This window comes from Bufo bufo, chromosome 4 (assembly GCF_905171765.1).
Source record: "Bufo bufo chromosome 4, aBufBuf1.1, whole genome shotgun sequence".
Lineage (NCBI taxonomy): Eukaryota > Metazoa > Chordata > Amphibia > Anura > Bufonidae > Bufo > Bufo bufo.
In genome coordinates, this window is record NC_053392.1 from 309,921,810 (window position 1) to 309,936,668 (window position 14,859).

Here is a 14,859-nt window from a genome sequence, read left to right on the forward strand (position 1 = left end):
ATGGTAGATTGCATAATAAGGTTATAAAAACATTATGGATGATAGGTAGTACAGTAATAAGAAAAAAGTTTAAAATGTTCCAGATAGATATTTTATTTATTGCTATAGAATAAAGTTATATTTTTTAATTTGCATTTGTGTATACTAGTCATGGAGCAAAGGAAGATAGAGTGTAGTGTCGTTAGGTACTTTAGGCTAACACTGCCATCTACTGGCCTAGGTGTCTATTGCTGTTACAGTTCGGAGGGAAGGAGGAAAAGTCGCTATTGGTTAGTAACGCTATGCGAAAACTGTGATCGCTAGCGATACTACATCTGTAAAGCTCCAAAGGAATTGCATATATAACAAATTCCTAAACATATTATTGCAGGAATCATGTCACTTAGAAATGGACATTACCCAAAATACTGCTGCAGAGCTGCTGGCAATAAGAATCTGGCCCTGGTCACCTCAATGAATTATTAGGAAATGACTATGCATGCAGTTCTGTAATATCATTTTGCCTTCATTACTGCAGAAATCAGCAATGGGTGTTCTCACTTTACTTGGACCACAGACGTAGTTACTATGAACGGCAAAATGTGAAATCTGTATGCTACCTGAATCATCAGGAACCCAAGGAATACCACGTGCCGGCTTGTCAGGGGTTGGTCCTGAGGTAGTAATCATCCTTACACTAGGACTTGAGGATCTGCTGCTACTTCTGCTCTCCTGAACAATACAGGAAGCACAAGAACAAAGTCAAGAAATGATTTTGTCAAGCATAAGAGGCAAGAACCGTTATCAAGCCTTAGTTATCAATCTACTTTTGGTGTAAAGTGATGTCCCCTTTTTTAGAACTTTTTTTATTTAGGTGCAAAATATGTTGGATTATAAAATATATATATATTTACACACACACACACACACAAATATACAGTGGATATAAAAAGTCTACATACCCCTGTTAAAATGTCAGGTTTCTGTGATTTAAAAAAAATGAGAAAAATTATTTCAGAACTTTTTCCACCTTTAATGTAACCTATAAACTGTACAAATCAATTGAAAAACAAACTGAAATCTTTTAGGTAGAGGAAAGAATTAAAAAATAAAATAAAATGGTTGCATAAGTGTGCACACCCTTAAACCTAATACTTTGCTGAAGCACCTTTTGATTTTATTACAGCACTCAGTCTTTTTGGGTATGAGTCTATCAGCATGGCACATTTTGCCCACTCTTTGCAAAAACACTCCAAATCTGTCAGATTGCGAGGGCATCTCCTATGCACAGCCCTCTTCAGATCACCCCACAGATTTTCAATCAGATTTAGGTCTGGGCTCTGGCTGGGCCATTCCAAAACTTTATTCTTCTAGTGAAGCCATTCCTTTGTTGATTTGGATGTATGCTTTGGGTCGTTGTCATGCTGAAAGATGAAGTTCCTCTTCATGTTCAGCTTTCTAGCAGAAGCCTGAATGTTTTGTGCCAATATTGACTGGTATTTGGAACTGTTCATAATTCCCTCTAGCTTAACTAAGGCCCCAGTTCCAGCTGAAGAAAAAACAGCCCCAAAGCATGATGCTGCCACCACCATGTTTTACTGTGGGTATGGTGTTGATGTGCAGTGTTGTTTTTGCGCCAAACATATAATTTGGAATTATGGCCAAAAAGTTCAACCTTTGTTTCATCAGACCATAACACCTTTTCCCACATGCTTTTGGGAGACTTCAGATGTGTTTTTTGAAAAATGTAGCCTGGCTTGGATGTTTTTCTTCGTAAGAAAAGGCTTTCTTCTCGCCACTCTACCCCATAGCCCAGACATATGAAGAATACAGGAGATTGTTGGCACATGTACCACACAGCCAATACTTGCCAGATATTTCTGCAGCTCCTTCAATGTTGCTGTAGGCCTCTTGGTAGCCTCCCAGATGAGTTTTCTTCTCGTCTTTTCAATTTTGGAGGGATGTCCAGTTCTTGGTAATGTCACTGTTATGCCATATTTTCTCCACTTGATGACAACTGTCTTCACTGTGTTCCATGGTATATCTAATGCCTTGGAAATTCTTTTGTACCTTTCTCCTGACTGATACCTTTTAGAAATGAGATCCCTCAGATGCTTTGGAAGCTCTCTGTGGACCATGGCTTTTGCTGTGGGATGCGACTAAGAAAATTTCAGGAAAGACCAACTAGAGCAGCTGAACTTTATTTGGGGTTAATCAGAGGCACTTTAAATGATGGCAGGTGTATGCTGACTCCTATTTAACATGATTTTAAATGTTATTGCTTAATTCTGAACACAGCTACATCCCCAGTAATAAGAGGGTGTGTACACTTATGCAACCACATTATTTTTGTTTTTTTGTTTTCTTCCCTCCACCTAAAAGATTTCAGTTTTTCAATAGAGTGGTACAGTTTATAGGTCACATTAAAGGTGGAAAACATTCTGAATTGATTTATCTTTGTCTCATTTTTTTACATCACAGAAACCTGACATTTTAACAGGGTTGTGTAGACTTTTTATATCCACTGTATATACACCGTATTTTTCGCCCTATAAGACGCACCTACGTCAGGTCAGACCACCAATCAGACCCACCATGTTAATAAGACCCCAATAAGACCTCAGCTCAGACCCCAATGTGAATGACCCCCAATCAGACCTCCGATAAGAGCCCCAATCTAAATAACAGCCCCATTCAGACCTCAGATCAGCCCCCATGCCACGGCACGTACACAGGAGCAGGCATGTGTGGCAGGAAAGCCTGCTCCGCCCCTCATCTGTCTGCTCGCACGCTCCTATCAACTTCCCCCTGCAAATCCCTGCCAACCTCCACCAGACGGGGCCAGACGTTCTCTATTACACTGCACTAGCCACACCACCTGACCCTACCACCCAGCGACCATCCCGATAAACAAGCACGTGCTGCGGCCGCCGGGCTCTCCCTTATCCAGGTACACGGATGTCTGGTCCATTGCAGGCTGCTGTTTCTATACAGCGCAGCCTGCGATGTACCTCGCAACGCGCCGCACATTTTATTTTTTTTGCCATGTTTTCCCCCCATTTTAGGGGGGAAAAGTGCGTCTTATGGGGCGAAAAATACGGTATATATTTTTTTTCTCTTCATCTGGATTTGAGCTTCAGATCCTCTGCTTCCTTTCATAAAGCGTTAAATTATAAAATACTATCCGATTGCATAGATTTATTATTGACGTTAATGGGAGATAAATCTGCATGCAGTAAGGTCCCCGTGGCAGTGGCCGCAGGCAGACATAAATCTTATAACTGAATGGTTGAGTGAGACATATTTTTCATAAAGGGGTTGTCTCACATTATATATATATATATATATATATATAATATTAACCCCCTTAAGGACCCTACCATTGTTCACCATAAGGACCAGGCCATTTTTTGCAAATCTGACATGTGTCACTTTATGTGGTAATAACTTTAAAATGCTTTTACTTATCCAAGCCATTTTGAGATGGTTTTCTTGTCACATATTGTACTTCATGACAGTGATAAATGAGTTGAGTCAAAATATTAAATTTTTAATTTATACAAAATACCAAATTTACCAAAAATGTGGAAAAATTTGCAATTTTCAAAATTTCAATTTCTCTGCTTTTAAAACAGATAGTGATACCTCCTAACATAGTTATTACCTTAGGAACGCCATATGTTTTTTGGAGGGCAGATTTCACTGGGATAATTTTAAGTTGCCATGTCACATTTGAAGACCCCCTGATGCACCCCTAGAGTAGAAACTCCAGAAAAAAGACCCCATTTTGGAAACTATGGGATAGGGTGGCAGTTTTGTTGGTACTATTTTAGGGTACATATGATTCTTGGTTGCTCTATATTACACTTTTTGTGAGGCAAGATAACAAGAAAATAGCTGTTTTGGCACAGTTTTTATTTTTTTGCTATTTACAATGTTCATCTGACAGGTTAGATCATGTGGTATTTTTATAGAGCAGGTTGTTATGGACGCGACAATACCAAATATGACTGCTTTTTTGGTTGTTTGTTTCAGTTTTAAAGGGATTCTGTCATGGGATTTTAGCCCTATAACCTAAACATATGCCCATGTCCGTACTAATAACATGAATCCTAAACTGCCCTTATTAAACCTGCCTGTGGCTCTATTAGCCCAAAAAACAGTTTTTTATAACCTGTCAATCACATACCTAAGGTGCCCAAGGGGACGTCCGTTAATACAGGGTGCCCGGCCGCACCCATCGCCGCCTGGTGCCCAGCGCCGCCCTCCCAGTCTTAATAGCCGCCCTCCCTGTCTACAGTGCCGCCTTCCTCACCTCAGCGATCCTCCCGTCCCTCTGCCAGATCCCACGCGTGCGCACTAGGCTCAACCTGATGTGCCCGTGCGGACTCCTGGCTGCGGTTCCATTGAGTGAAGTGCGCATGCCCCGGCCTGATGCCGGGCACCCTGCATTAACGGAACGTCCCCTTGGGCACCTTAGGTATGTGATTGACAGGTTATAAAAAACTGTTTTTTGGGCTAATAGAGCCACAGTAAGGTTTAAAAAGGCCAGTTTAGGATTCATGTTATTAGTACGTCTCCATATTCTGAAAGCCATATATTTTTTTTTTTTTTGGGGGACTGTCTTATGTAGAGGCCAATTTTTTCGCTATGAGATGACTGATTGGTAGTATTTTAGGGTGCATATGACTTTCTGATCGCTTGAAATTACACTTTTTGTGATGTAGAGTGACAAAAAAAATGTCTTTTTTGACACTATTTTACGGTGTTCACCTGAAGGTTTAGGTCATGTGATATTTTTATACAGCAGGTTCTTATGGACGTGGCAATACCGAATATGTATACTTTATTTATTTAAGTTTTACACAATAATATTTTTGAAACAAAAAAAATATAATAATCACGTTTTACTGTCACCATAGTCTGAGAGACATAGTTTTTATTATTGTTTGGGCGACTGTTTTAGGCAGGGGCTCATTTATTTGCAGGATGAGGTGATGGTTAGATTGGTACTATTTTGGGGGGCATATGCCTTTTTAATCGTTTGGTGTTGCACTTTTAGAAATTTAAGGTGACAAAAAAAAAAAAAAAAAGTTTTTTTAGCACAGTTTTTATTTTATTTTTTTGACGGTGCTCATCTGAGGGGTTAGGTCATGTGATTTTTTAGAGCCGGTAGATACGGATGCGGCGATACCCAATATGTCTACTTTTCTTCATTTTTTTTTTTACTTTGTTTTGGGAAAAGGACGCTGTTTTTTGTAAAACTACTGTATTTTTTTTTTCACTTAATTTTTTGTCCCACTCTGGGACTTTAACTTTTGGGGGTCTGTTCCCCTTTACAATGCATTACAATACTTCTGTATTGTAATGCATTGGCTGTAAGTGTATTACACACTGTAATACACTTCAGCCTGCTTGCCTGTGAGATCCAGGGGGCTGGATCTCACAGGTTGTCACGGAAGGCAGCCACGATGCCTAAGGAAGGCATCGGGTTGCGTTCCCTGCCATCGGGTCCCCGTTACAGCAGCGCGGGGACCCGATGGCCACCCCGCAATATCCCGCACGTGCCATGGTCAGCGCTGACCGCTGCAGTTCGAGGGTTAATGTGCCTACAGCAGGGGTCCGGCTATCAGTGACCCCTGCCGCTGATCGGGCGGGCGCAGCTCCTGCACCCGCCCGATCAGCTCGCCGTACATGTACGGCGCTGGTCCTTAAGGGGTTGTCTCACTTCAGAAAATGGCATTTATCATGTAGAGGAATTTAATACAAAGCACTTACTAATGTATTGTTATTATCCATATTGCTTCCTTTGCTGGCTGGATAAATTTTTCCATCACCTTATGCACGGCTCGTTTCCATGGTTTACGACTAGAGATGAACGAATTTCCGCTTATGAAATTCGTTCACACTTCATTTGGTGGTAAAAAGTGAATTGCTTTATGGATTCCGTTAGCACGGACTATAACGCAATTCTATGACGGAATGCCTTTTAGAGGCATTTCGTTATTTATTCCGTCATAATCGAAGTCTATGGGCTGCAAAACAGATCCGTCCCATTTCCGTTATGCAGGGGAGTCCTCCCCGGGACGGATTCGTTTAGCAGCCCATAGACTTCTATTATGACGGAATGAATAACGGAATGCCTCTAAAGGCATTCAGTCATAGAATTGCGTTATGGTCCGTGGTAACAGAATCCATAAAGCAATTCACCCTTTACCATCAAACGGAGTGTGAACGAATTTCAAAATACTAAATTTGCTCATCTCTAGTTATGACCACCCAGCAATCCATAAGTGGTGGTCGTGATTGAACTCAACAGGTAAAAAAAAACCCTGGCCTCTCTGGTAACCTGGACTGTGGGAGCGAACATAGGCTGGTGCTTTTTCCTATAGTGTGCAAGCATGGACACTGCTGCTGGATTGCAGGGTGGTCGTAACCATGGAAACAAGCAATGTATAAAGTGATGGAAAAATAAATCCAGCCAGCAAAGGAGGCAATATGGACAATCACAACACATTAGTAAGTTGGCTGTATTAGCATTTATTATTAAGTTTAGGGGTGCACCGAAATTCCGGCGGCCGAAAATATCGGCCGTAAAAGGGCCTAATCCATTTCGGCCGATATTGGTACATATCGGCAGAAAATATGGGGTTTGGGATTTGTGCGGGCGGGCGGTTTATTTTAAGTCACTGCATCTTTATTTTACCTTACAATCGTGACGCTCCAGTAACAACTCTGCAGGCAGAGCGGAGGGCGGCGTAACGTCACTTACTCACGTGACGCGCCTGCTCCGCCTCCTTCATTCATAAAGTAGGCGGAGCAGGTGCGTCACGTGAGTAAGTGACGTTACGCCGCCCTCCGCTCTGCCTGCAGAGTTGTTACTGGAGCGTCACGATTGTAAGGTAAAATAAAGATGCAGTGAGTGATTAGTCTGCTGTGAGCAGCAGGGCCGGGGCTGTTATGGGTAGGGGGATCGGTCTATGGCACTGCTATGGGGAGGGGGGATCTGTGCACTGTTATGCCCATAACAGTGCACATATCCCCCCCTCCATAACAGCGCCACCCACAGATCCCCCTCTCCATAACAGAGCCACCCACAGATCCCCCTCTCCATAACAGAGCCACCCACAGATCCCCCTCTCCATAACAGAGCCACCCACAGATCCCCCTCTCCATAACAGAGCCACCCACAGATCCCCCTCTCCATAACAGAGCCACCCACAGATCCCCCTCTCCATAACAGAGCCACCCACAGATCCCCCTCCATAACAGAGCCACCCACAGATCCCCCTCTCCATAACAGAGCCACCCACAGATCCCCCTCTCCATACAGATCCCCCTCTCCCAGCAAAAATTTGTTCTTGACCTGAGGCTACGTCTGTTTACAGTTTGAGGTTGGTTTTTCAACTGTTTCTTGCACTGTTGTTTTGTACAATCACTTGTACATGATGTTTTGTACAATCACTTGTGTATGAGGAAGCACCATGTTATATAATATGATTTATTAAATTCATGAAAAAGAATTATTAATAAAATCATTAAAAAAAAAAGTATTTTAAAAGTATTTGGGCAAAAAGGCAGTTTCGGTTTTCGGTCAAGGGCATCCTGAATTTTCGGTTTCGGACCAGAATTTTCATTTCGGTGCACCCCTAATTAAGTTATTTGCTGAAGTGAGACAACTCCTTTAAGTAGAACGCTATAATATAGAACTTTAAATATACTTCTTTATACAGTATTGCCTCCTCTCCTTGCAAAGGGCCATTGTGAGGGGTTATGGCCACTGCTGCAATCTAGCAGCGGTGGCTGCGTCTGCTCAGTTGGTAGTAAAGCACCGGCCTCTGTGGTGGCCGGGATCGCAGGAGCGAGTTTAACTACCCACAATATTTTTTCCAATAAATATTTGTCGTTTTTACAAAGACGCAAACATCAAAAACAGGTTCAGTGCAGTAGAAGTCATGTTCCCTAGCAGCGATATTCAACCATGCACAGTCCAAGACACACATTCTCCTGACAAGGGCTCCTTACCTGATTGGATTCTGTCCCGATAATAGTGAGGTCCTGAACAGATCTGCGCCTTGGCTGCCCGTTGCCTGCTGAAGATCAGACAAGAGTGAATTTACCAAACTCTGCTCCCATGTATAACTGAAGGGATACAACTGTGGACGCCTGGTATTTGTGTAAGTCCATAGGCAGAAAGGATGAAATCCGCACAGGGAATGAGAGACAGCTGCAATATTTTAACTCGAGAAGCACTGGCCAGCAGAAAGTGTATACCAAGACAATGACCACTCCTGTCACACAAATAGCACTTCTATCCTCCACCATCTTCTGCCCTGTGTTTTAATGGGTAGAATGTTTGCCGTCCAGGGCTGATGACGGCATCTATTTTCAGGGCCTTACATGATACTGCTTTACAGCATGGACGCTGACCTAATCCATCAGCAACTCTGTTCTGCTTTACAATGCCCACCTTAGTGGGTACTCGACAAACACATGTCTCACTTCTTGAGATATCCAGAATAAAACCCAGGCACTTATTCAGCGGTAAAAAAATTACTTTTAATCCTATGTTCTCCGCTCCCACCCTTAATTCCACATACTCCCTCTAGCTAGCAATATAATACAGAGAACGTCGTAATTATTCTCCCGTCTGACAATTTCTATCTATGGCCGTACAAAAGAAATGGTCCAGAACAAGAACATGTTTACAGGGTCACTTGCAAGTACATCTTAAATGAGGATGCGTAATGCTTGTATTGTGCCTTAACACAAGAGATCAGTTGACCAGAAGGAAACCCTGAGATTGCCCGGAGCGACAGCTGAGAAAATGCTTGACATTCCCAGTTCATCATACTGACTTACATAACATCTCATAGTGGCAATTCATTACCGAGGGCGCACAAACAGTTGCTGGAAGGTCTAACCCACTGTACTAATGCAGCTCGTAAACAGCCACACTTGTCTCGTCTAGATGTAGGCTTGCTAATAAACAGGGAATCCATTAAACCAAACCTGAGAGGCTACATACACGTCATGAACAGCATACACATTTAGTAGAACCAGACGTGCTGGCACTCATTTCTACACCATCAAACACCAACATGTAGGGGCATCTTTATCAAACATGGGCCAACCATGAACTTGGTGCCTTGGTTTCAGACTGGAGTCTAAAACATAAAGCAATCGGCTTTAGCTTGGAAAGAAAATCTTCGAAATCCACCACCACAAGTGTCACAAAGCCCAGGTGTTCACGACCCACCACCCATCATGCTGCATTATAAATTTAAGGATAAATATAGTACAAATAGTTAATCATTAGGATTTTTGCCTCTGCGCTATGAAACGTCCGAATTATTGGTTAAAAACGGATTGTTATGCCCAGTTCACATCACAAGTGTCCATTTTTATAAGGATGCTTTGGATTTGGACATGGACAATCTGCAGCTTATTAAAATGCCGCCTACGTAGGTAAGACTTTCCACATGGAAATTGACTAGTGGTGTGGATTTAAACATTCGTAGCATGGATTTTATCCACGGTTTTAACTCCCTTTAATGTACAGTGGTGAAATCTGCAGCAAATTCCATGTTATACAAGCGGCTTTTTGCCGTGAAATCCTCAGTCAGATTTGCAATGGCATAAAACTGGTCCTGGGTTCAGCTAGCCTTAAAGGGGTATTCCCACCCAGGATATTTATTTGTGGCCTATTGCAAGGATATGGCATAAATATCTGATAGGAGTGGATCTCAGCGGTGGGACCTCCACCTGTCTCCAGAACAGGGCCCTGAAATGAAGGGAGGGCAAGCCGCGCATTTGTGGCCATCCTCTATAGCAGTGAATGGAGAGGAAACTGTCCATCTATTCGCTTTGAGGCCCAGTTGGGAGGTGGGACCCATACCTATCAGATATTTATGCCATTTCCTAAAATGTCCCAGATGAGACAACCAGTTTAAAAATATTTTTTGTCACCCTGGTATCAACTGTCAAGTAAATAAGTAATTAATTGTGGCAGGCAACATTTTTGTGTCCCGTTATGATGTGAACTGGGCCTTAATATTACTGGGATTTCCTGGAATGCCGAGTGACAAAGTGCACGAATTTGACACTAGACTGATTTAACTTCCACCTGCACATTTCATTGGGATTCTAACTAATCGCAGCAATTAACACATCATGGCAACTACTTGTTTAGCAAATGTATCTCATTCAGCCACAAGATTAGCAAGAATTAATATGTGGTGGCAGAAAGATTTATCATTCTTGGTTCGATACAGCAGCACTTGTGCACATGCTGGAAAGGCATGAGAAATGGAGTCATAATTATTGGGGAGGGAGCAAAGTGAAAACAAGAGACAACACGAAGAGCGGACCATGAAGAGAAGGCGAGGGCCATTAATTAGCATGGTTAGTGGAGGCCGTTTATTTTAGAAGAGGCATGCGGGTTATTTTAAACACTCCTAAATTCCACTAATAGTAGAAGCTTAAAGAATCAACATCAAATGCTTGTCGCTCCAATTAGGTTTCCGTCATAGGAGTAATAACCTGGAGTCATAGCCATAAACACATTACTTCATTTCAAGGTTATTCAACTACTGAACATTTGACTCAAATTTCTGAGAAGACTATACAAAGTCATCCAAATGGAATGGACCTTGCTGTGTGGTCGTACAAAAACACATACAAGGCACATGTATGTGCAAGTGGTTTGTCATAGTGACCTATGATGGCACTAAGCTACTACTGTAGTATGTCAAGGAGATGGATCTTCTGAATATTCACCAATTTGTTGGTTATGAGGAGGAGACACTGGATAGGTTTCACCTGCATATTATTAACATGTCGGTGCTTTATTCTGCTTTGTCTTGACAGTGTAATAATTTAAAGTATTTGCAGGAAATAAAAATAATAGAGTAACAAACCAACCATCACGGGGACCACAAAAATCCCCCCCCCCCCCCGAAGATTTTGCAAAAAAAAAAAATCTGCGAAATAAAATGGGCCAAAAAGTGGAGTTAAAAAAAAAAAAATAACCCTCATTGTGTATATACAATGACACACAAGCTCTGTAGACAAACTAATCGGAGCAAGAAGCATTTGTTTGAATTTCCTTCATTAATCTTTGCCTCACAAGGTTATTACCATCCTGTAGTACCTGTTATGATGATCTCAGGGACATCCAGAATATTGCCAAATGAAGCAGTTTTACGGTGGCCTCGCTTAGGCTTGGTATAGGCTGCAAAAACACATACACAATACACATGCAAACGACTACAAGTGGTACAGGGCACAATTCACAAAAGCATGGAAGTGTACAGCACAATGTTACACAATGGAAGGGCATGCAGAAAAACAACCATGCAAATGAGAAGGGAAGCATGAATGAACATGCAGAAAAAAAAAAAAAGACCATGACATAAGAACTTACAGAAGAGTAACAAAGTTTTTTTGAACCACTGTCTACTTGAAAGGGGTTAATTGGTTACTCACTACATGCTAGTTACTGAAAAAGTATTGAACTCTGTAGGGTTACAACTGGATTGTCTCGAATTACTACAACAATCCTTATAAAGAAAATATGGTAGGAAAACATTTTTTGGTGTGGAAGTTGATTATAAAGTTCCATAAATGCCTGTTGAGACTCATGATGGAGGATGATATATCTACCAGTTTTTAATGACCCAGTATTAACTGAGAAGTTAGGAATGAAGAATGGACACGTGAAAAAGACCAGGCAACTCCACCATGTCTGTTCTAGTAAATACTCCCATTAATTATCAATTTTGGGGCAACTTTCTTAGTCCCCTATCAGATGGATGATGGGAAACTTGTCTGCGCTCCAAAGCGCACATGGTGGACACCAATGGGTAGTCCATTTTTCTCACAGACTCACTCAGTGAATGAGTCATGCAGAAAAATTGTATTGGGATGGTGCATGCTGCTCTCTTCTCGGCACAGACAGACCAATGGTCAGTGCAGAAAACGGCTCATGTGAGGATACCCAATTCCAAATTTAGACAGACACATCATCTGTCTGATAGGGGCCTAAAAACTGAGCATTGTGCTGTTATTTCTTAAAAAATAAAATAAAAATTAAAAAAAAACATTCAAAAACAGACCTGATAGGAGTACTGACAGGTTTACATTTACTTAAAGAGGACCTTTCACTAGTTTAAAAACTAAAAACTAACTATATCAGTGGGCAGAGCGGCGCCCAGTAGTCCCACTGCACTTACTAGTATGTCTGGGCGCCGCTCCGTTCGCCCGGTATAGGCTCCGGTGTCTGCAGCTCCCTCTGTTGTACTGGGCGGAGTTTTTATATTAGGATTGTCCCTTGATGGGACTCCCAGGCTATGAGCTGTGCGCTACGATTGGCTAATGCTGCAGCAAGGGACACGCCTCATACAAAAACTGTGCCCAGTACAACAAAGGGAGCTGCACACACCGGAGCCTATACCGGGCGAATGGAGCGGCGCCCAGACATACTAGTAAGTGCAGAGGGACCCCTGGGCGCCGCTCTGCCCACTGATATAGTTAGTTTTTAAACTAGTGAAAGGTCCTCTTTAAAGGAGTTGTCCCATGACAACTTATCCCATATCCACAGGAGATAAGTGATTGATCATCATCCCAGGGGTCCTACAGCTAGAGGCCCCACCATGGAGCAACGACAGGCATGCATGTCTGCCGCTCAATTCAAATCTATGGGACTGCCGGAGATAGATTACAAGTACACTGCTATATATGGCAGTCCTATATAGCTGAATGGAGTGGTGAACACGCATAGACGTGTCTATAGCTCCAAACAGGTGAATATGGGCCACCCCAGCGGGCTAATCCCCACTGACCAGACACTCATCACCTAACCTGTGGATAGTGAAGTTGTTCTCATGAGACAACCACTTTAAAGGCTATGACACCTCTGCATATATATATTTTTTAAATTACTGAATGACACACAATCCAAAAACATTTTTCTAATTGGGCTTGATTAAAAATGTTGCTTTGTTTGGATTCTACAGCTGCCATGTATATATACACTACACAACTAGCTACAGAAAACTACCATACGGAAAATCCATCAGACTGACTGCCTGACAGCATGGGCCTCCAGCACCTCTATAAACTCCTGCGAACAATCGAAGAAACTCTTTTTACACATAGGCCCACAACTACTATGGTGGCTGTGCCTCAATGTTTGGCATAGCTTGGGCCAGAATCTGGCACATTTGCAGGGTAATTTCCCACCTCTCTCCGACTCTCTGAGGCTACATGCACACGAATGTATTTTGTTTCCGTGTCCGTTCTGTTTTTTTTTTTTTGCGGATAGGATGCGGACCCATTCATTTCAATGGATCCGCCAAAAATGTGTGCTGTCCGCATCAGTATGTCCGTTTCGTAGCCCGGCAAAAAAATAGAACATGTCCTATTCTTGTCCGTTTTGCAGACAAGGATAGGCATTGTTACAATGGATCCGCAAAAAAAAAAAAAAAAACACGGATGACATATGGACGTCAGTTTTTTTTTGGCGGACCGCAAAACACATACGGTCGTGTGCATGTAGCCTTATATAAAAGGGAGCATGGCTTAGGTTGCAACATGTTGCCTCAAAGTAAGCTAACCACTAGGTGGTGCAAAGTTAGACAGCAGATTCTAATCATGCATAAAAATCATCATCCAGCCTGTTATTGGGTGGCATTTCCCATAGACTACTGTATAGAACAAAAATCCTCTTAAAAACAAACTCATATCAAAATGTGTGACCAAAAAAGCCACCAAAAGAAAGCTTGTAAAAAAAACAGAATTTTTTTTTTTTTACTTTGACTTGGTTTGAACTTAGCGTAAGGATGGTTTCACACGCACCTTTTTCTGGCAGTTTCTAAGGAAAAGCCAAATGTGCATCCAGCAGGAAGGAAGGAGAAGTCCTTCCGTTATATTTTGCATTCCCTTCCCACCCACTTTTGACTTTGGCTGCTGGAAAGGGTGCGACACCATCATAATAGATCATTCACTAGAATTCAGAGAGGATCTGAAGACACCAGCCATCGGGCCAGTTTCACAGATTTTGTACTAAAAACGGCTTTCTGTACTAGGCTTTGTAGTCTATACACAGTAGATGCCAGCTGTAGAAGCCAAAACAAAGCAACAATTTTCAACAAAAGTTAATTACAAAAATGTTTTCAATAAAAACATACAATATTCTAATAATAAAAAGGGTGTCCATAGGCTTTAAAGGGTTTCTGTCACCCTACAAAACTCATTATTATTTTTTTTGGATAGTTATATTCCTTATAGCGCGATATAGGAGAATATAATAGTCTTACTTACTTTCATGCGGCCGATTCTTTAGAAAACGAAGTTTTATAATATGCAAATCAGGGCTCTACCAGCAAGTAGGGCGTCTACTTGCTGGTAGCCGCAGCAGAAATCCGCCCCCTCCTCTTGTTGATTGACAGGGCCAGCCGTGATCTCCTCCTCCGCCGGCCCTGTCAGTATTTCAAAAATCGCGCGCCTCTGGTCATTCGGCGCAGGCGCTCTGAGATGAGGAGGCTCGTCTCCTCAGCACTCCCTCAGTGCGCCTGCGCCGATGACATCACCGAAAGAGAAGACGTCATCGGCACAGGCGCACTGAGCCTCCTCATCTCAGAGCGCCTGCGCCGAATGACCAGAGGCGCGCGATTTTTGAAATACTGACAGGGCCGGCCGGAGGAGGAGATCACGGCTGGCCCTGTCAATCAACAAGAGGAGGGGGCGGATTTCTGCTGCGGCTACCAGCAAGTAGACGCCCTACTTGCTGGTAGAGCCCTGATTTGCATATTATAAAACTTCGTTTTCTAAAGAATCGGCCGCATGAAAGTAAGTGATAAGATTATATTCTCCTATATC

General features: G+C 42.4%; 1 protein-coding gene across 3 annotated transcripts in view; it reads right to left on the minus strand.

Moving 5' to 3' along the window:
- Positions 1 to 14,859, minus strand: part of MAP3K7 (mitogen-activated protein kinase kinase kinase 7) — a 91,736-nt gene that overhangs the window by 20,824 nt on the left and 56,053 nt on the right. Inside the window, exons 12-14 of one of the 3 annotated variants that reach the window (XM_040428771.1) lie at positions 11,132 to 11,212; positions 8,005 to 8,072; positions 600 to 711 (exon numbers count right to left, since the gene is read on the minus strand). In XM_040428771.1, the coding sequence (XP_040284705.1) occupies positions 600 to 711; positions 8,005 to 8,072; positions 11,132 to 11,212 (261 nt within the window). The remainder of the gene's footprint in view (positions 1 to 599; positions 712 to 8,004; positions 8,073 to 11,131; positions 11,213 to 14,859) is intronic. The other 2 variants (XR_005778313.1, XM_040428772.1) reach the window with 2 other exon arrangements.